The sequence below is a fragment of the Pristis pectinata genome, chromosome 31 (genome assembly GCF_009764475.1).
Source record: "Pristis pectinata isolate sPriPec2 chromosome 31, sPriPec2.1.pri, whole genome shotgun sequence".
Lineage (NCBI taxonomy): Eukaryota > Metazoa > Chordata > Chondrichthyes > Rhinopristiformes > Pristidae > Pristis > Pristis pectinata.
The window spans coordinates 12848296-12869226 of NC_067435.1; the positions used below are offsets into that span (position 1 = coordinate 12848296).

At 44.2% G+C, this 20931-nt stretch overlaps 1 protein-coding gene across 5 annotated transcripts in view; it reads right to left on the bottom strand.

The window, feature by feature from the left end:
• Positions 1 to 20931, bottom strand: part of LOC127584888 (DENN domain-containing protein 1B-like) — a 63770-nt gene that overhangs the window by 13359 nt on the left and 29480 nt on the right. For 2 of the 5 annotated variants that reach the window (XM_052041860.1, XM_052041859.1), the window contains exons 6-18: positions 17890 to 17959; positions 14236 to 14316; positions 13412 to 13486; positions 12392 to 12445; positions 10698 to 10808; positions 9835 to 9935; positions 8599 to 8644; positions 7366 to 7467; positions 6311 to 6436; positions 4723 to 4824; positions 3513 to 3603; positions 3348 to 3388; positions 2782 to 2853 (exon numbers count right to left, since the gene is read on the bottom strand). In XM_052041860.1, coding sequence (XP_051897820.1) covers positions 2782 to 2853; positions 3348 to 3388; positions 3513 to 3603; positions 4723 to 4824; positions 6311 to 6436; positions 7366 to 7467; positions 8599 to 8644; positions 9835 to 9935; positions 10698 to 10808; positions 12392 to 12445; positions 13412 to 13486; positions 14236 to 14316; positions 17890 to 17959 — 1072 coding nt within the window. Of the gene's footprint in view, positions 1 to 2781; positions 2854 to 3347; positions 3389 to 3501; positions 3604 to 4722; positions 4825 to 6310; positions 6437 to 7365; positions 7468 to 8598; positions 8645 to 9834; positions 9936 to 10697; positions 10809 to 12391; positions 12446 to 13411; positions 13521 to 14235; positions 14317 to 17889; positions 17960 to 20931 lie in introns of those variants that run through there. The other 3 variants (XM_052041862.1, XM_052041861.1, XM_052041863.1) reach the window with 3 other exon arrangements.

Below are 20931 nucleotides of genomic sequence, written 5' to 3' on the forward strand. Positions count from 1 at the left end.
AGCCGCAAGTGTCACCACGCTTCTGGCACCAACATAGCATGGCCACAACTTCCTAACCTGTACGTCTTTTTGGAATGTGGGAGGAAACCGGAGCACCCGGAGGAAACCCACGCAGACACAGGGAGAACATACAAACTCCTTACAGACAGTGGCTGGAATTAAACCCGGGTCACTGGTGCTGTAAAACGTTACGCTAACCGCTACACTACCGTGCCTGTGAAAGGTGGAAGAGAGAGAGAGATAGGTAGTGTCCAGGAAGCTGGAATTGGGGTGCAGAGGTCTTGGATGGGTGTAAGGAAGGGATGAGGAAGGGCCGAGGAAATGTGGGATAGATAAGGTTAAGGGTAACAGGCAGGTTTGATTGGCAGAAAGAATGTGGACTGGAAGTTATAAATAAAGGCAACTACTGAGGTGAGAGTTGCACACATTTAGGCGTGACTTGGTGAGATGTCCTCCTACGACTGAGTCAGAAGCTTGTTGGTTCAAACCCACTTCAAGAACTTGAGTACAAAAATCAAGGCAAAAATTCTAGTGAGTATCAAGGGGGTGCTGCACTGCTGGAGATGCCATTATTCAGATGAGATGTTGAAAGTCGAGTTTGTTAAATGCACAAGTGGGCAGGCACAGTAGTGTAGCGGTTAGCGTAATGCTATTACAGCGTCAGCGACCCGGGTTCAATTTCGGCCGCTGTCTGTAAGGAGTTTGTACGTTCTCCCCGTGTCTGCGTGGGTTTCCTCTGGCTGCTCCGGTTTCCTCCCACATTCCAAAGATGTACGGGTTAGGAAGTTGTGGGCATGCTATGTTGGCGCTGGAAGCGTGACGACACTTGCGGGCTGCCCCCCCAGAGCATTCTACGCAAAAGATGCATTTCACTGTGTGTTTTGATGTATATGTGACTAATAAAGATATCTCATCTTATGTATGCACAGGTGCAATGAAAAACTTACTTGCAGCAGCATCACGGGCACATAGCAACAGAAAAGCAGTATACACAAGAACAACATAAATTAGACATAACCTTTACAAGGAAGAACACAATTAGAAAAAGAAGTCCATTTTAGTGCAAAGTGATCAAAGTGGTGATAGTGTTGCTAAACTGTAGTGATTAAGGTTTTGCTGGTTGGTTCAAGAACTGAATGGTTGAAAGGAAGCAGGTGTTCTTGAACCTAGTGGTGTGGGACTTCAGGCTTCTGTACCTCCTGCCCGATGGTAGCTGTGAAAAGATGGCATGGCCTGGATGGTGGGGATCTTTGATGATAGATGTTGCCTTCCTGAGGCAGCACCTCCTGTAGATACTACCGATGGTGGGGGAGGGATGCGCCTCTGATGTATTGGGCAGAGTCCACTGCTCTCTGCAGCTTCTTATGTTCCTGTGCATTTGAAATGCCATACCAGACCATGATGCAGCTAGTCAGGACCCTTTCAACTTTAACATCTGTAGAAGTTTGTTAGAGTGTTCGGTGACAAGCTGAACCTCCTTAACTTCCAAATAAAGTAAAGATGCTGGCACACTCCTTGTGATTGCATCTATGTGCTGGGCCAGGTCATGTCATCTGATATGTTAACACCCAGGGCTTTAAAGCTGCCTACTCTCTCCACCGCCAATACTCCAACTTCGCTCTCCTTCCCCTTCCTGAAGTCAACAATCAGCTCTTTAGTTTTGCTGATGTTGAGCGAGAGGTTGTTGTTGTGGCACCATTCAAACAGGTGTCCTATCTCGCTCCAGTAAGCTGACTCATTGCCACCTATGATTCGTCCAATGACAGTGGTGTTGTTGGCGAATTTGAATATTGGTACTGGAGCTGTGCTTAGCCACACAGCCATGTGTGTATGGAGAGTAGAGCAAGCGGTTAAGCACGCAGCCTTGAGATGCACCTTTGTTGATGATCAGTGAGGAGGAGATGTTGTTACCAGTCCTCACTGACTGAGGTCTGCCGATGAGGAAATGGAGGATCCAGTTGCAGAGGGAGATACAGAGGCCCAGTTCTTGAAGCTTGATGATGAGTTTGGATGGGATGATGAATGCTGAGCTGTAGTTTAAACCAAGACCTTCCCTGTTCTCTCAGGTGGAGGTAAAATATCCCATAGTGGCACCGTGAGTACAGCTGCTGCTTCAGTTTCATGGACCCAAGTTCAAATCCTGACCTCTGTGCTCCATGTGTGGAGTTTGCACACCCTCCTGTAACTGTGTGGGGTTCCTTTGGTTTACTCCCATACCCCAAGGATATGTGGGTTGGTAGGTTAATTGGCCATTGTAAAAACTGCCCCAATGTGATAGAATCTGGGGAAAGTTAATGGGAATGTGGGGAGAACAGGTTTAAGGGATAATTAGTGGGGGGATGGGATTACACTGTGAGTCAGCTTAGGTTTGATGGGCCAGAATGGCTTCTTCCTATGTCATATGGAAATAAGAGGAAGAAGGTATCTCCTGTGTCTGCTCAAAAGTCATTCCTCAATTAGCATCACAAAAGTTCACTGCTGTATTTCCCACAATGCAAGAACGTCAACATTTCAAAAAATGCATTATTGACCATAAAGCTATGAAGCTTTATAGTCAATCAAACTGAAATATACTGAGGTTGTGAATTGCAAGTTCTTTTCTTTTATATAAGTAATGGGGAGTTGTTTCAGTCCCAGAGATTGTTCTATGTCCATCCACAGCAGCCAGTTGAGAATAGTCTTGGCCATTAGCCCATTTCAACAGCTCATGGATGTCAATTGTCAGCAGTCACAGTGCCCCTGCAGAGTGAAGGTTGTGCCTGTTAGTTCCTCAGTACTTACGAAGTTGTACATGTTCTTCATAGCTGGATTGGCTTTAGTTTTCATTGTGTGAATCAGGGCTCCGCCACCTCTCTGCAGGTAAACAGAGTGAATTGTTGAAACATCACGTCTCACCTCATCATCAAACCCACAAGTTCCCTCAAGCTCATTCATTTCCCCTCTTCTCCAGGCTTCTGTACCATGAGCACTTTCAGATACATTTCACCCTCTCCACTGGAGTCAGTAAGCCCCTGACTAACTGTACTTGCCCTCAGGCCAATGCGTATCATCACCCTTCAGCTCCTGTAACAGATAGTTTCTCTGTGCAAGATGCACACTTTCTCCCCTCTCCCAACAGGACACTCTCCTTCCTGCCAACACTCCTTCTCTCTCTCGAGCTCCATCCCTCTCCCTCATCATTTTCTCTTCCTCTTCCCTCTATTCCACATTTTCCCTCCCTCCTTCCTGCAGTTTCACTCCTACCATCCACACCCCAGGTACTCTCTCTCTCCTTCCTTACTCCCCACACAGTCCCAGTGCCCTGACAATGTCCGATCTATATCAATAAAACAGATGTTTCCATTTACCTTTACGCTTTGCTTCCATAGCTGATAGGTCTTGGAGCAGCCTGAGGAGAGGATAGGAACACAAAATCAGTGGCCATCAATGTGAAGGGAAAAGTATGAAGAAGGAAGAAGCTTGGTACCTATGCTGATTTATGTGAGAACTCACTCAAGATGCTCAGTCCTCACCTGAAGAATAACCACCCAGATTAACCTCCTCCTCGAACATATCTGTCAATACTTTCCCCTCGTTAAGCTTTTCCAGTCGATTATCTATAAACTGAATCAAAACGACATAAGCAAGAAAGAAATTGAATGTGAGCAGAATTAGAATTAATGGTGGGTTTAATTGACTGAAATGGGAAATTTCCTTTGGTCGGCTCTCTGTGGGAGGAAGTGGGTCAGTGTGAGGTGTTAAAATATAAAATTGCCTCTGACAGGGAAAGGAAGTTTCGTTACATGTGGGTTTGTTGGATCATGAAATATTTTGCCACAGAGTAGTTGAGGCAGACACCACTATATCTTGGAAAACAGGACAAATATTTTCATAGAGGATTGAGGATTGTAGGAAGACAACAAAAGTAGTGGGATTATTTTGGGATTGTCCTGGCATTGAGCTGGAACAGCCACGATGAGCCGAAAGGTTGTTTTCTTTCTTTTTCAATCTTTTTATTAAATTTCAAATTAATAAACATAACAGTAGTGATTATACACATGATACAAAGAGATCGGGATTACCGTAATAACAGTTAACGTATACAGGCACAAAGAGTAAGATATATAATCTGAACATCCCAATCTCTTGATAATTAAACATGAGAAAGATTTAAAAAGAAATTTGATTATATGAAAAAAAACCCCAAAATTTAAAAAAAACAAAACAAAATTAGTAATAATAAACAAAAACTAACCAAGAACTAAACAAAAGCTGGGCTGTTGTATTTCTTCAGTTAAAAGCATTACTACGTCATTAGCTCCACTCCTCTATATTCGAATAGAAAGTTATTGAAAAGGATTCAGAAAAGGTCAACCTACATCATATGAAAACGCTGGATAAATGGGCTCCAATTTTCTTCAAATTTAACCAAAGGATCAATAGTACCACTCCTAATTTTTTTTCTAAGTTTAAACATGTTATAGTTTGGGAAAACCATTGGAATGTAGGAGGAGTTTAGGATCTTTCCATTTAAATAGAATGGATCTCCTGGCTATTAGAATGGTTGTTTTCTGTGCTGGAAACATGAGGTTCTGTCTCTTGAAACAATGAACAATACATAGAGGATTCAGAATATTTGCTGGCAGCACTGAGTGGATTGTGGCAGCAGCAAGAGTGAGACCTTCAGTCTCTGGAGTGGTACCCGATACACAGGCTCCACTGCTGCTTCTCGTCAAGTCTTACCTGTTTGAACAGCTGAAGGTGCACTGCATGCTGCAGGAAATTCTTCATCGAGCTCCCTTTATGGTTCAAAAATGTCTCCTCGCAAAATGTAACTGGTTCCCCCTAAGCACACAGGAAGAAGAATTCCATGAGTAGTTTCACTTTTCCTCCCAGCTTTCTCTACGGCCTTCTCAAGTCTTGTCAGTCAGAGTCTGAAGGATAGAAGGTGGCCACTCAGCCCATCATACATATGCCAGTTCTTTGAAAGAGTTCTCCAATTAGTCTCACTCCTTTGAATATTCCCACATCAACATTATCTGATGCCTTTCTCAGCCTCTGGATATCAAAGGGTCAGCAGGCAATGGCACATTTTAGAAATACAGGAAGTGTTGAACTGTAGGGAAAAGTAATGATCCAACACAAAGTGCATCTCATCGCTTAACGAGGTAATGATATCTATATTTAATATCTGGTATTAGAGAATGATACAGTACAGGATGCCATTCTAGGGTGTGCAGGGGGTGCTCCTCTCAATCTAAGACAAAATGCAGAAGGGAGCTGTTGGTTTCCATTTTATTTCCCCGCTTTATGTTCTTCTTCTTTCTATTTTTGAGCTATGCTCTTGAGGTTGACCTCTTAACTTTCTGTTCTTGTGCCTCAATGTCTATCCCACGTAGACGACTATAAAACGACGTTCCAGCTTTATAAAACTCTGGTTAGGCTGCATCTGGAGTATTGCATTCAATTCTGGTTGCCCCATTACAGGAAGGATGTAGAGGCATTGGAGAGGGTGCAGAAGAGGTTTACCAGGATGCTGCCTGGATTAGAGGGCATGTGCTACAAGGTTGGACAAACTAATGTTGTTATCTCTGGAGCAGCAGAGGCTGAGGAGAGACCTGATATGAGAGGCATAGACAACCAGTCGGTAACATTTTCACCAGGGTTGAAATGTCTAATATAGAGGGCATGCATTTCAGTTGGGGGGGGGGGGGGGGGGAGTCCAAAGGAGATGTGCGGGCCAAGTTTTGTGTTTGTTTACACAGAGAGTGGTGGGTGCCTGGAATGTGCTGCCAGGGGTGGTGGTGGAGGCAGATACAATGGAGGTGTTTAAAAGAGGCTCTTTGATAAGTACATGAATATGCAGAGAATGGAGGATATGGACTATGTGCAGGCAGAAGGAATTCGTATAATTAGGCATCATTAGCTTAATTAGTTTGGCACAACATCATGGGCCTGTTCCTGTGCTGTACTGTTTGATGTTGTATGTTAAACTGTGTCTCATCCTCCTGCTCATGTGTCTCCTACACGAACTTGATCTTCCTTAGAACTGTGTAATTCTTTGTCTCACAAAAACACCTCCTTTCTTCATATTGCTTACAGGCATCTAAAGATCAGGTTTGTGGTCTAATCATTGCATTATGATTTGTATCTCTTAAAATATGCGACAGTGCACACCTTCCTCATTCCTCAGCTGACTTGTTCACAGCTTCAGTGGGAGGGGGGCAGTTAAGGCAATGATTGGTCTGTGTAATAGGTTTTCAAATGCTTGGGCCACTGCAGGCATGATTGGTGTAAGTGGATCTGACTCTAACACAACCTGGACACTCACAGGATTAAATTTAAGAGCATCCTGATAGCTTCCGAAGATTGCAGCCTGCGTCCTCAGAAAAGCTCGGGCCACCACATCACCAGTCACTGCTGACTGCTTCTTCAGCTTCATCTTCAGAACAGACATCTGCAATAAAGGGAACAAGACATCGCACAGCTGATGTGAGAGGAGGAGGAAGGAGGGAGGGAGGGAAGAGATCACCGAGGGGCAGCAGTCAGAACGTAAAAATATTACACCCCGACCCTTCCAATTAATTCAGAAATAATTTTGCCCCCAGTTGGCGACACACAGCATCACCTCCACATTAAGAAATGTTCCTGCACTCTGTGCCTTGCCCTCCCAACACCATATACTACTCCCCATTTCATGACTTGTCCCTCCACACCCACATACTAATCCCTGCAATAATGTGCCAAATCATAGCAATCTTTCTACTGACCTGGGCGTTCAGTGATTGAATCTGGAGCACTCCCTGTGATGCCAATTCCACAGCCAGCAATGCATTCAGCCACTGGGGAGGGCAATATGGGGAGCTCAAGCAGTGCACATAAAGCCCAGCCAAGCAGCAACAGCTGTCGATCTGGCTGGTTCTTTGTACTCTTGATAACAGGTGGGAGAAGAAACAGCAAAATTTTTCAACGACTAAACTTTGACCATTGCATTTTGACCCCAAGAAGGTTCCTAGATTTCAGACAAATGCTGGTTCTAACTATAACCCAGGACAATGTGAACTGTACAGAACTGGGCATCAGCTGTGATCACTACTGATGAATTTCATTCCATACACAATGACATAGGACCTCCTGTTGGAAGGTTCAGAGTACTGTAATGTAGAGAAAAGTGGTGATTCATCTCACTGCTTAGCAAGGCAGTGATACCCATATTTAATACATGGTGTCAGAGAGTGATACAGCACCGGATGCCATTCCAGGGTGGGTGGGGGGGATGTTCTTCTCAGTCTAGGACAAGATACAGAAAGGATCCAATGGTCTCAGCAAGAACCATTGGCCATTGACCTAGGTGTACGTCTACCACAGTCTGTGCTGTGAACTCACCACATCTGTTGGCAGCTTTTCCAGGTCATTGAAGGGTGACTCCAGGGTATTTGTGTCGACATTTAATATAACCACATCCTCCAGAGCTTTGCTCCTCACCCTCTGCAAAGGAAAGGCACATCCTGAGGGACACACATTTTCAACAAAGGTATTCTCTCATTTGCTTTGGAAAACCCAGGCACCTCTCCGAGAATGAACCATTTGGGCAGACAAATGGTAACAAACACCCTAAAGATGACAGGCGTCTCCAGACTCGATGGTAATGCCTGATATTTTTCATTTTTCCTCATTCTTCTGATCAAGTCTCTGCCAGCTCTCAGAACAGTCCCATCAATCCCATTCTCCCACTCCTATTATTCCCTGCAACCTATTCTCTCTCATGTCCAGTAACACCTATACTATGGTTAATTTACAGTAGCCAATTAACTTAACAACCAGTACTTCTTTGGGATGTGGGAGGAAACTGGAGCATCCAGGGGAAACCCACAGAGTCATAGGGAGAACACGCAAACTCCATACAGTCAGCACAACAAGTCAGAATCGAATTCAGGCCGCTGGAGCTGAGGCAGCCTTACTCCAGAAATGCAAGAATTCCGTTCTCATTCATATCAGTGAGGTTCTCTTTCACCCCTCCCCTACCTGGTTTGATCTGCCCGTCACCCTTCATCCACACCCTGCTCAGTCTGCCAATCACCTCTGACCCCTGTCTCACCACTACCCCTCTTCTCTTCATACTGGTTACCTCCCTTCCCCACTCTTAGTCCTGATGCAGGGTTTTAACCTGAAAGGTCAATAATTCCTTCCCCCCAACCCCATCCCCACAGATGCTGCTCGACCCACTGAGTTCCTCCAGCAGATTGTTTGTTGCTCCAGATTCCGGCATCTGCAGTCTCTTGTGCCTCTCTTCCGGAAAACCGATTGAAGGCAATAAATGTTGACAACCACTTAGAGGCTAGTTGATTGCCACATTCCCAAACAATGCAAAGTGCTTCACACAATGGCTTTTATTATGTAGCTATACATGCCAGCAATTTGCTATTTTATAAGCCGGTTGTGACAGAGGGAGAAAGTAAACTGTGGAAAAAGATCAGAAGTGTGCTTCTGGGTAACAGAGAATGAGGAGTTACGAAAATCTGTTTACCGATGGTCAGAATGTGAAGCTACCTGGGAAAATAATAACGTTTGTAGAAATGAGTTTTGTCAGACAGTGATAATGGAAACACACACACTCACCTCCATTAGACTGGAATGGATCCCTATCAGGTAAGGCATTGGAGCACTGAAAGAGTCAAAAAGATAAACTATTAGCATATTGACTTCTTATCTTTTGCTGCTGGGGCTCCGCTCCAACCCGGATAGACAGAGTGAGGCAATTGATTCACTGAATTAGCAGCAGCTCACATACTCACAAAATAAAAATGTCTTCACTTCGATGTGTAAAATGGCATGGCATGAAAAGATTAGAATTTGGATACTTGGCTTTAAATTTAACAGCAGTCCTGTTTTATCACATTACTTTTGACCCACAAAGATAAATCTAATTCTTTGGGATGATGGGATAAATAGGATGATAGTCACGGCTTACTTCCTTAAGATAAGTAATCCTTTTCCTTGTGATTAATTTTCCAAAGGCACTGTACCTATTTCTACAGAGCTTAGATCTAGTAGCGTGTTGGTAATTCAAACTCAAATTCAAGTGGGATTTTCTGAAGTTCAGAGATAAGGAATTAGTATAGGGCCAACGGCTCTGATTAAGTCATAGAGTCATACAGCACGGAAACAGGCCCTTCAGCCCAGTTGGTCCATGCCAACCAAGATTCCCATCTAAGCTAGTCCCATTTGCTCACATTTGGTCCATATCCCTCTTAACCTTTCCTATCCATGTACCTGTCCAAGTACCTTTTAAATGTTGTTAATGTACCTGCCTCAACCACTTCCTCTGGCAGCTCATTCCACATACTGACCACCCTCTGGGTGAAAAAGTTGCCCCTCAGGTTCCTATTAAATCTCTCCCCTTTCACCTTAAACCTATACCCTCTAGTTCTTGATTCCCCAACCCTGGGAAAAAGACCTTGCATATTGATCCTATCTATGCCCCTCATGATCTTATACACCTCTATAAGATCACCTCTCATTCTCCTACGCTCCATTGAAAAAAGTCCCAACCTGCTCAACCTCTCTCCATATCTCAGTCCCTCAAGTCCTGGCCTAAAGTTTATTGTTTCACCTCCTCTGCTGGTTAGAGGTGGACAGAGAATTGTATGGTGTAGGTCATCAGCATTCTGAAAAGCTTACAAAAGCTGGAAAATAAGGTTCATAAAAAGTGCCAACTTAAAAAAGGTTTGTGGGTGTGCACCCGTTCTGTGGTGCTGCACCTGGGAATAGGTGACACCTGCGCATTGACGCAACCCTACTGTTCACCATTTCTACCATTACAACCAACAATGAAAGAGGAAAAGGAAATCTTACCAACAGTAGTCAAGGAGGTGTGGCGGCAGTACAGGGATGTATATGTGTTGCCAGTACATGGGATAGAGCATTGCAGAGGAACCGTGCACACATGCAGTTAACTGTGGATGAGGGAAAAAAAAGTTCAACGAATCAGCCAGAGTAGCACTGCACCTCCAACTACAACCTGAGGCCACTGACCAGCAATCTAGGGTAATTTCCTCTGAACGTCAGGAGCAGTAGAATTGGTAGCATGACATGGGGAAGCCCCAGAAACCCAGGGAATGGGGAGTGGGTTGTGGGGTGATGGTTGATGCAGGTCATTGCAGTCAAGTGGTAAATGAGCACCAAGAGCTTACTGAAGGATAAAGAAATCTTCCCTCTCCCCAACATTTCCCCTTATGCCTTTTGTCAGGTTTTTCCTTACAGCTGCCTTTCCACCTCCACATTAACCATGGGCTAATTATTGAGGTGACCTTGAGGCTGCCTAATCTGACCCAATGTCCCCAACACAGGCAGCTTCCAGATGAATGCACTGAGTGGGCTGAAAAGCAGCAGTTTTCTCTCCAGGATTGAAGTTCTGATCCTCATTATGATCCAGACTGTTGATGTGGTTCGGTCTGCTAACTCTGCTCAGATCAAGAGTCACACCCAAGACATTTTTAAGTGGATCACTTAAGATGTAGCCCTGGCAATGCATTTCCCAGCAGGATTTCACTGATAGACTGTTACAGTAGATTGCTATATCTGGACACTGGGCAGATTGTTAACATATCATAAAATTGGACCCTGGATAGACTGCTGGACAGGTAGACTACAGCAGAACCATAGACAACCAATTTAAGGTTAGAAGAATTGTCCCACCCCACTGCGCTGGCACATACCGTGCTCAGCTTACTGCAAGTGATGATAATGCGTCTCTCATGCAGCATACTGGCGTAGAGATGCAGCATGTTGTTCACATCAACAGCAACCACATACTCTGTCAGGTTCCTCTGTAACGCAAAGTACATTTACATAATATGGAGCAACAAACAGCAAACATATACAACGTTGTTAATAATTTTTCACTTGCAATTGACATTAACTGGAAACCTTTTCAAATGTTGAACTGAACATCATCCCACCCCTCTCCTACCACAATTTCAACACACGAAATCCCTTCTACACTCAATGCTACGTTATTGAATCCCAATGGTGCAGAGTTCCACATTCCCGTCTGTTTGTTCTCTGCATAGTTCAATGCTAACAGCTGAGTGTGGGTAATTTCAGTGACTTTTGAAAGAGATTCCATAAACAGGAATGAGGTGCGTATTTGCAATAATTTGGTTTGTAAGGCACAGATGTTTAAAGCAGGGGTGGGGATGTAGGACAGAGGGACAACATGCCCTCTTTGCATTACTACCATCAGGGAGGAGGTACAGGAGCCTGAAGACCCACACTCAACGTTTCAGGAACAGCTTCTTCCCCTCCGCCATCAGATTTCTGAACGGTCCATGAACCCAATCTCGTTATTCCCCTTCTGCACTATTTATTTATTTTTGTAACTTACAGTAATTTTTATGTCTTGCACTGTACTGTTGCTGCAAAACAACAAATTTCACGACATATGTAAGTGATAATAAACCTGATTCTGATTCAACTGGAGTACTCAGGCTACAGTGTTCTAATTCAGGCATTTATTGCAGCCACCCATTTCCAAATACCCTTGGACTAAAACATAAAGCTTGCTCTGTGCTCTTTGTCACAGTATAATGTATTTATTACTATAAAGCATGTACATAGTGTCACTGAAAATAACCAGGTGTAGGAAATCCTGCAGCTCCAAACCTCTCACCAACCCCGCCAGCACCATATTCTCAAAGGTCTGCACTGTGGTACAAAGTGTGTGTATGTTCAATTGCTCTCTGCCTGTCCCCATGGTCGATATTCTCTCCTCTTCTTTTAAAGAACCTGAAACAGAGTCTTCTGAGCACTTCTTCCTGGCTGAGTTCAGTATCAGTCTGATTTTTAAGTGTGCTTCACTGTTGGTGTATTCTAGGAGTGGACTGAGGGCTGGGATGGGTTGGTTAATGTGATACTAACTAGTGTATTGTTTCAGAACTCTGGTTGATAACTATCATAAGCATGAATATGATAATGTGAGAGCGTGTGACTGTGAGCGGGAGAATGTGAGTGGTGCATACGTGTGATAATGAGAAAGCAGAAGACATTGTAGGTGCAAGCACGCGAAAGTGAGTGAGTGTTCGTGTGTGAGCACGTGAAAGTGAGTGAGTCTGCATATGCGTATGATTCCACTGTGGTCAAATATCTTTTATGCTTAGAAAGTGTAAGACAGGAGGAACAATGTGGTAGAGGAGACCAGCACATCAGTATTTCATTACAAGCATCTTCATTGGGCTGAGGGGAAAAAAAGACTAAAATCAGCAAATCAGTGGGCTCCTGACAGTTGTTTGCTAAACTTAGACTAACTAAATTTTGCTATTGGCCAGATTGCCCACAGGGTGTTAGCATGGAAGAACCCATCAACCACCCAGTCCGGAACCATCAGTCCCCCCCCACATCCAGTGATACTCACACTCTCTGGTATTGTAGGCAAGCTGTTACTGTCAGGGGCAATAAAATAAGAAAGCTGGGGGAAAGAGGAGACAAAGGTCACATAATTATATTGCTTACTGATTGCAGAGTCAGTACATGTCAGTGATTAGACTGAAAATTGATCAACACGAGAAGGCACGTTCTCCAACAACGACAAGATTGACATCAAGGTGGTTAATGGAGATGGAAAGCAACAAGACTGAAATGGTAAATGTTTTGTCATGGTAATAAAAATGCTGCAGCATGAGATCCCTTTCATTCTTTCATTGATTTCCCCTTCTTACCCCACCCTCTCATTTCCTCTCTCTTTCTTCTTCTGTTCCTCCCCTCTCTATTACCTGTTTGCCTCCTCCTCCTCCTCTTGCTTATCCTCAAGGGGGGTGTTGAACAGTCTAACATACAATTCATCACTCCACTGCAGAGTGGGTGCATTGGTCTGATCAAAGGGACCTCTGCACCCATCAGGGGTTCGTTTATTTCTTTTTGTGAGCTTCAACTATGACAAACGGACCGGCCATGGCTCAGCTTCCCTTTCTAATGTGATCAGTGTTTAGGCTTCAGGACAGGGGTGTCGGGATATGGATCTAGCCTACAGTCCCCAGTACGAGCCACTGTACCCTGTGTGACATGGACTGAGCATTCACCTCTGGCTGTTGGAGGAGGGCTGCTGCATCAGGGCCTTCTCCTCTCGAGGTGACCTCTGCAGTCAGCAGGATTCCACCCTTATGATTATATTGGCCAAATTATAGAGTAAATGTCCTGTAAACAACTTTAACTAGGTGCTAACCCTGGCGAAAAAGGAAAGTTAATAATTTGCTCACATTGCAGTTAAAGAACTGGTTAGTCCGCAGCCAGCAAATTTTCTACACCACGTAAGTGACACATGTTGCTAGTTAATTTGGTCAGCATGCAGGTGTAGGGTTAGATGCTGTTTAGTTATTAGGTTAATCTGGTCAGTTCCAGTAGAGTGGTGTTGGTCATCGGGTTTTGCCCGACTCACCGGTGGCATACCACTACTAGTATCCCTCTTCAGGTTTTTCAGAACTTGTCCCGTCGTAACTCCCAGCTGTTGGGCCTTGTGAGACAGTATCGTGTGATTATTGTTCATTCTGAAATATCACATTACAACCTTATATTTTAGCATTTTTGCACTATATGTTTTGATTTTCTTGTTCTCCTGTCTGAATCAGACAGTTGTGGATCCAAGGCAAACTCCAGAGACTTGAACACATAATCCCTGTCAGCTGCAAGAGTGCTGCACTGTTTCTGGTGTGATGTTAAATCTGCTCTCTCAGGTAGGTGGAAAAGATTCTGAGGCCACAATTTTTTCTATTTATTTGTACATGGGATGTGGACGCCTGTGGCAATGCAAACATTTGTTTTTCCATCCTTACTTGTCCCTGAACTAAGGAGGCAATTTACTGTCAACCACATTGGTGGGTCTGTAGTCACATACTGTAAGACCAGGTAAGCACTTTATTCTCTGTAAAACACTTTGGGATGTCCTGAGCTCATGAAAGGGGCAAGAGAAATGCAAGCTTTTCTTTAGAGGAAATCTTGTGTAAGTGACTGCAGACAAATGGGGATGGCAGACTTTCCAGTGAAGACTGGCAGCCTGTTTCAGCTGTTCTTACCACCGTAGAATTGTTGACACCATCTATAGTGGCCCAGTTGATCTCACAGGTTCAACATGCCCTTGGTAGTCTGTTTGCTTCCTCAGTTCAGTCTGGGAGCAGAAATTGTCTATGAATTGGTTACTGGATACAAAGCATTTTGGATACCCTAGGCTGTGAAAGGAGTGAAGTAAATATTCTTTTTACTTACAAATTCAAGATTGAGTGGAGAGTCCGACTGGGGTGGTGACTGAGCATGCAGAACTTTCAGGAGTTCTCTCATTTCACTGTCCTGCAGGAATAAAAAGGCATACGATACTTCAAGTTGAGCAGGGCTGTGGAGCCTAAACACAGAGTGAACACCATCAATGCAAACAGAGGCTGGAAGAATTAAAAATGGAAATGTCATCCGGATCCATGTGGAAACATTCCTAGAGTGAAAATCCATTGCTGGGACAGAGTAGAGTGAGCTTTACTCTTTATCTAACCCATCAGTCAGACACTTACATAGTCCCACTCCAGTGCCATGTGGATGTACACATAACCTATTGACAGGCACTGATTGCCCTCACCCCACAGTCCACAGCCTGGAAATGGCAATGGCCAGCTTGGACAGGCCCAGGAGCAAACTGGTGAGATGGTCCCTCAGTGGCCTTTGTTGGCCATACTTCAGGTACCTGTGCCTGAAGTATGGCGAAAACCTGAAGAGTAGGTCCTTCAAATATTCACAAAGAGGCTGTAACTTTTTACCTTCTATATATATTTGAAATGACAACTCATTCAGGCCATGGAAATTGAAGCCTGGAAGCCCTTCAACCTACTTCATAATCTATTGCTCTATTTAATTCCATTCACCCTGTCTCCAGTGTAAAGTTGACTGTGACAAAGAGACATCTCCAAGTCTCTACACACAAACATACAAGCTAAGAGGAGGAGGAGGCTATTTGGCCTCTCATCTACTCCACCATTTAGTAAAACCAGCACTGTTCCAATTGTAAACTCAACTCTGCAATAATCCCCCTCACCACCAGATGGCCAAATGGACCATGGCAAAAGACAAAGGTAAGGAAGTGGGGAGTACGCAGGAACGGCATCTAAAGGAAGTCCCTCCACAGAGTATGGAATAGCACCAAGGGAATTCTCAAGTCATGTGGGACCATCTCCCAAGAAGGATTCTGGGGCCAGGGTCTGTCAGAGTAGGATCAGCCCAACAGGATCACTTTATACTCTTGAGCCACGTTCACACTAAAGGGATGGGACCCCAGAAGCTTCAGTTGGAGACCTTGGTGCTGTCCAGCTCCCGTCTTCACCATCCAGGTGGCCTCAGCCAAAGCTGCCCTCTGTGAGAGTACTCCAGCAGAGGTGACTATGTTCTAAAGTAAAAGACAAGCAATTCACTTAGAGAGGCACAGTTAATGCTTGCCAGTGGACCATCTTGAAGACAGGGTCCCAGTAGGAAAAGCATGTCACCAACATAATATAAGGAAAGATGCTCTGTGTTCAGAGGGTCTGAAGGCAGAGGGCTGTAGCCTAGGTATAGAGGCACACCAGCAACTGACCACTCTCCTCTGTGGTTTCCTCATGCCCCAGAATGTTTATAATCTTCACAGCAAAAGTAGGGGGCAGAACCAAAGTGACAACCAGTACCAGAAAATCAAGGCTGTCAGCTGGTTAATGATCAGAGTTTGGTCTCTGTTGAAGCAGCCCTGTCCAATGCCCTAGCCAAATGGTGACTTTCACCTCCAACTTGCTAGTTTCCTGGTCAAGTCTTCCTTGGTGTGACTCCAATCCCAGAGGGTGTGTGTGGTACTCCATGAAAAAGATCTCTCCTCATTCAGTAGGGAGCCCAACCAGAAGTCCAACACACTTCTCCCAAATGACCTTTGCAGACGTGGCAGAGAAGAGCCATTGGGCACTGATGAGTACATCACTGGTATAAGGTGAGAGAATGACATACAAGGCCAGCCCATTCACAGTCAAACCTGTCAAACCGCTCTGAAGCTGATGCAGGAATGTCTCCACATAGATAGAATTGGCCAAATGTGGGGCATCCTTGAAGCATCCCTCTTCCAAATTGAAGGGGTACTACCAAGGACTTGTTAAATTTAACCAGACACTCTGTGGCAGCATGCTGCCTGAACCTGAGCTGTAACCCAAAAAGATATTCATGATCTACCTTGTCAAACATCTTCTCCTGGTCAAGGAAAAGTAAGGCAACAATCAGGCCAGCCCTCTAGGAATGACAGACCAAATGGATGTTATCCTGAATGGACCAGCCCAGAATCATACAGGAGGACAAGATATATCATGTGGATCAGCATCAAGCTCAGATGAGTACACACAGTGTGGGCAAAGATCTTGTAACCCATGCAGGGAAAGGAGACCAGGAGTCAGTTTTGTTATGTGCAGATCACCCATTTCAGCAAGAGGAAAATGGCAGTCCTGTGGCAGGAGCTGAGCATCACCCAATGGCCAGGCTTTGCCCCAGAAGGTGCATAGTTGTCAACCAGGGTCCCAAACCACCCTGAGGAACTCTATGGCCAGTACATCCATCATTTGGGACTTGCCCATTGAGAACTAGTGGAGGACATGGGTCAGCTCCACCAGTGCTCTTTTCACTCTCTGGCTGACCTTCGGGAGGCCTTCCCACCAATGCCAGAAGACTCAGTATGGGGTACCAGGACATCCACCACCTTAATTCATCCCAGTGCCTCACACCACGTCCCCTTTCTTCTCCAGGCAGACACAACCAGAGGCAAATATTAGCAGTTAACTGTCATATTAAGGTGGGCAGAACTCTTGACCCCATGTTTGGAGTGATTAAAGTATAGAGTTGAAGGGGGTCACAGGAAGAGCTGCAGCTACCACAATGACGTATGTATAAGGGGTCACTGGAGGGGCCAGCCATCCATGGGTCAAAGGGCCACACTCATCCTTCATTAAAAATAATAAAAAATAAATAAACATTTGGGAGAGAAGAGATGCATGGAAGTGGGAAACAGAGGGGGAAGATGCAGGACAACAGTTTCAGCTCCAACATCAAGGTTGTCTCTTGGTATACGTCAGTGGACAGTCCATAGCTAATGGACTTTCTGCTGGAGGGATTTCCTCCTTCTGGTAACTCACAGCTGGAGGTATAAAACCCTTCATTAAATAGGCAGCTCCAGCTGACGTGGGCCAGGTAAATAGGATGGGGAGGGAGTTTACTTGAGTAAATGTGCAAGATGTAAACAAAGTTTAGAGTTAGGCAGCCCCATCCCAAGATACTATAGCCTCTCCTTCGTTCCCACTGACCTTCCTTTTCACAGTCACCAACCTTACAGCATGCACAAGGTATTCTTCATTAGGATTACAGAAGCTCTTTTCCTCCTCTTTCTTACAAGCAAACATAGATGGAAAACAGACTTCCTGCCTCCTGCTGCTCTCTGCTCAGAGTTTCCACTCTGTAATGCAGCTGCTTCAGATTGATTAGAGGCAGGTGCTTTCAATCAACTCAACCAGTGCAGTTCCCACCCAGGAACTTTGTGCCGGGACAGCGTCGAGGAAGCTTTACTCCTTATGTAACCTGTGTTGTATCTGCTTTTGGTGTGTTTGATAGGACAGAAAAGAGAAAGCTTAACGCTCTAATTTATGCTGTTTTTGTCAGGAGTTCACTCTGCATCTAACCATGTTGTTCCTTCCCTGCAGTATTTGATGGGACAGTGTAGAGGTAGTTATATTGTCTCTTGATAAGTATGAAGATGTGTAAAATCAAACTAATTCTCTGAACTCTGTGAAATCTATCCATACCTAGAGCAGAAGTATTTTACAGGATAAGGTTAACTCATGTTATACAGCATGAGTAATATGGCACTGTAATATTTACCTGTCCTTTTGCCAAGTAGTCAGCTATATTGTTTAGGAGTTTGTAGAAAACTTCATACCAGGGTAGGAAACTAGAAGACAAATGAAAACAATTTATTTTTAAAAAATGCACAGTCCTGGTATACTGGAGAAATGAACATGAGACATCACAGCCCAATTATCAGCTTTAAATTAAAAAACTGATACATTTTAGTTTCCACTCTGGGTTAGAGTCATAGAGAGATTTTGAGTGTTTTTTATCTTTGTAAAGTCTTCATATTCCAAGATTCCTTTTATCACTTTTTAAATTTTATCTCTTCTTAAGCCTTCTCTATCAGACTTCTGCCCTCCTGAGGTTTACTACTTGCTGCATACTGTTCAACAGCTTCTGGATGTCCTCCACTACCTTGGATTCATTCCCATACTTCAGGAGGGAGCACAAATGGTAAGGGTTAGCAGACTATTCAGTCACACTGCCATACCAGATGTACCCTGAACCAACAACTGCACACGTGACTTCTCATGGAGATGAATTATGAGAATCCTAAATGATTTGCACTTCTTAACTTTGGCTTTGCCAGAACTAACAGTATCCACAGTGCAGACAAACATAGGACCCTCTAGATTAGTTAGGCAAATGTTTGCCTATTGGAGCCAATTCTTTCCTTAGCCTTGGAATATAATTGGAACCACAAGAGGATAAGAAATTTGAATCCAAATGTTCTGAAATACAATACTGGGAATTGAAAGGTAGTGATTGGAAGAGGAAACTTTCCCCCTGGTCTTCCCTCTGGAGGGCAGAGGGCTGCAGAGAAGTCTCACTTGCTGCTCTTCCCTCGTTCTTGCTCTGGGGAGAAGAACTTCTATCTTTCTACTTCTGGGGCAGAGATTGCTCCATATTTCTCTTTTGGGGAGTTGATGGGCTGCCATTATCTGTTTTCCCCACACAGTGTTACTTGCTGCAGAGATATTTGGTTTAAATAATAATTTCAGATTGCATGTTCCAAAAACACAATTATGCGTAGCAATCCTTTGGGCAAGATGTGAAAGTCAAATCCTGTCCCCTTGCTTCAGACACCTTTATGATCCCTTAACAATATTTGAAGAGGAATGGCCAATTTTCATGCAGTCTTTGTCATAATCTTGGCATAAACAATGGCATTGCAAATAAATTAACTCGTTCCATTGCTGCTTGAGTACTTGACTGCCAGTAAATCACTGCTTTGTTTGCTAAACTAAAAACCATTGATGTACTTTAGAGTCCTTCACTGCACATAATGCTTGCAGACCTTCCAATAAAGCAGTAAGATGCTATGCTTGGTTTCTGTTCCCAGGCTGTCACTTGTTATTCCAGGCAACTTTTGATTTCGAAATATTCCAGGAAACATTTCACTTCCTCAGAATGTGGTTGGCAGTAGAAATATCAGCTTCCACTGTGTCATGTGACTAGCCACACACACATTCTTGATTTTAGTTCCTCTCCATTGGAGGGCTCCTTCTTTTTGTAATCACACTTCCTTCCTTAGCTGGACAAATACCACTCACTAATTACTAATCTGCTACATGGGGCGGTCCTGTAAATTCCTCTTTAGGAATCCCCGGTGGTGCCTGAGTAATCACAGGAATTAATGTCAGTTGTGTTGTGTAGGAGCTTGCAGGGCAGTGGACGTGGACTTTCTCAAAAGCCTTACTAAAGTCCCACGTGATAAATTGGTCCAGAAGGTTAAGGCGTGAGGGATCCAAGGCAAGCTGGCTAATTGGATGAAAACTGCCTTGGTGGTAGGAGGCACAGGGTAGTTGTGGACCGATGCTTTTCTGATTGGTAGTCTGTGAGTTTGCAACTTTACAAAACATTGGTTAGGCCGCACTTGGTATTGAGTAAATTTCTGGTCACCACACAATAGGAAAGATATAATTGCACTGGAAAGGGTGCAGAGGATATTTACCAGGATGTTGCCTGGAATGGAAGACTTTAATTATAAGGGAGACTGGATAGGCTGGGCTTGTTTTCCTTGGAGCAAAGTAGGATGAGTGGTAACCTGATGGATGTACATAAAAGAGACATAGACAGGGTTGATAGTCGGAATCTTTTTCCCATTGTAGGGGTGTCAAAAGCAAGAGGGCACATGTTTAAAATGAGAGGGAGGAGTTTTAAAGGGGATCTAAGGGGAAAGTTTTTCACAAAGAGAGTGCTTAATACTTAGAATGTGCTTCCAGAAGAGGTGGTGCAGACAGATGCAATCACCAGATTTAAAGAGGCATCCAACAGGCACTTGAATAGGTGAGTCCTAGAAGGTTATGGATCTAGTGGGCAAATGGGATTAGTGCAATATGGGCAAAAGGATCTGCCTACAGCATGCATGTTGTGGGCTGAAGGGCCATTTCTGTGACATATCAGTCAGGCCAGGGAAACAAGAAGACAAATGGAGTACAGAGGCCTTGGTCGATCAGAGCTTTGTATATTTTTATTTTGAAATTAATTTTTGGGATCTGGACCTTGTAGACACAGTCAACAATTATTGCTCGTCTATAATTCCCTTTGAGAAAATTGTGGTAAGCTTGTTGAACCACTGCACATTGTCTCCAGTGCTCCTGGACATGTGGTTTCTATCCTCAGACCCAGTGACAATGAAGGAACACTGATGTATCTCCAAGTGGGTGGGTTGGAAGGGAACCTGCAGATGGTGGTGTTCACGGGCAGGTGCTGCCCTCTCCTTCTGCCATGCAAAGGTGGCGGGTTTTGGAGGTGCTGATAAATACATTCCTGCAGATTACCATCAAGCATCTTGTACTCAGTGCATATTGTAGCCTTGGTACGTTAGTGGTGGAGGGAGGAAATACTTGGGTTACAAGATTGGATGCTAAACAAATAAGCTGCTTGTCTTGGATGGCGCTGTGCTTCTTGATAGCTGTTGGAGTTCTTCTCATCGATCAAGTGCAGGGTATACCATCAAACTCCTAACTTGTGTCCTGTAAATGGTATAAAGGCTTTGAGGAGGCAGGAGTGAGTCATTCACTGCAGGATATGTACAAATTTTTAGGTGGCTAGTACTGTTAAATTATA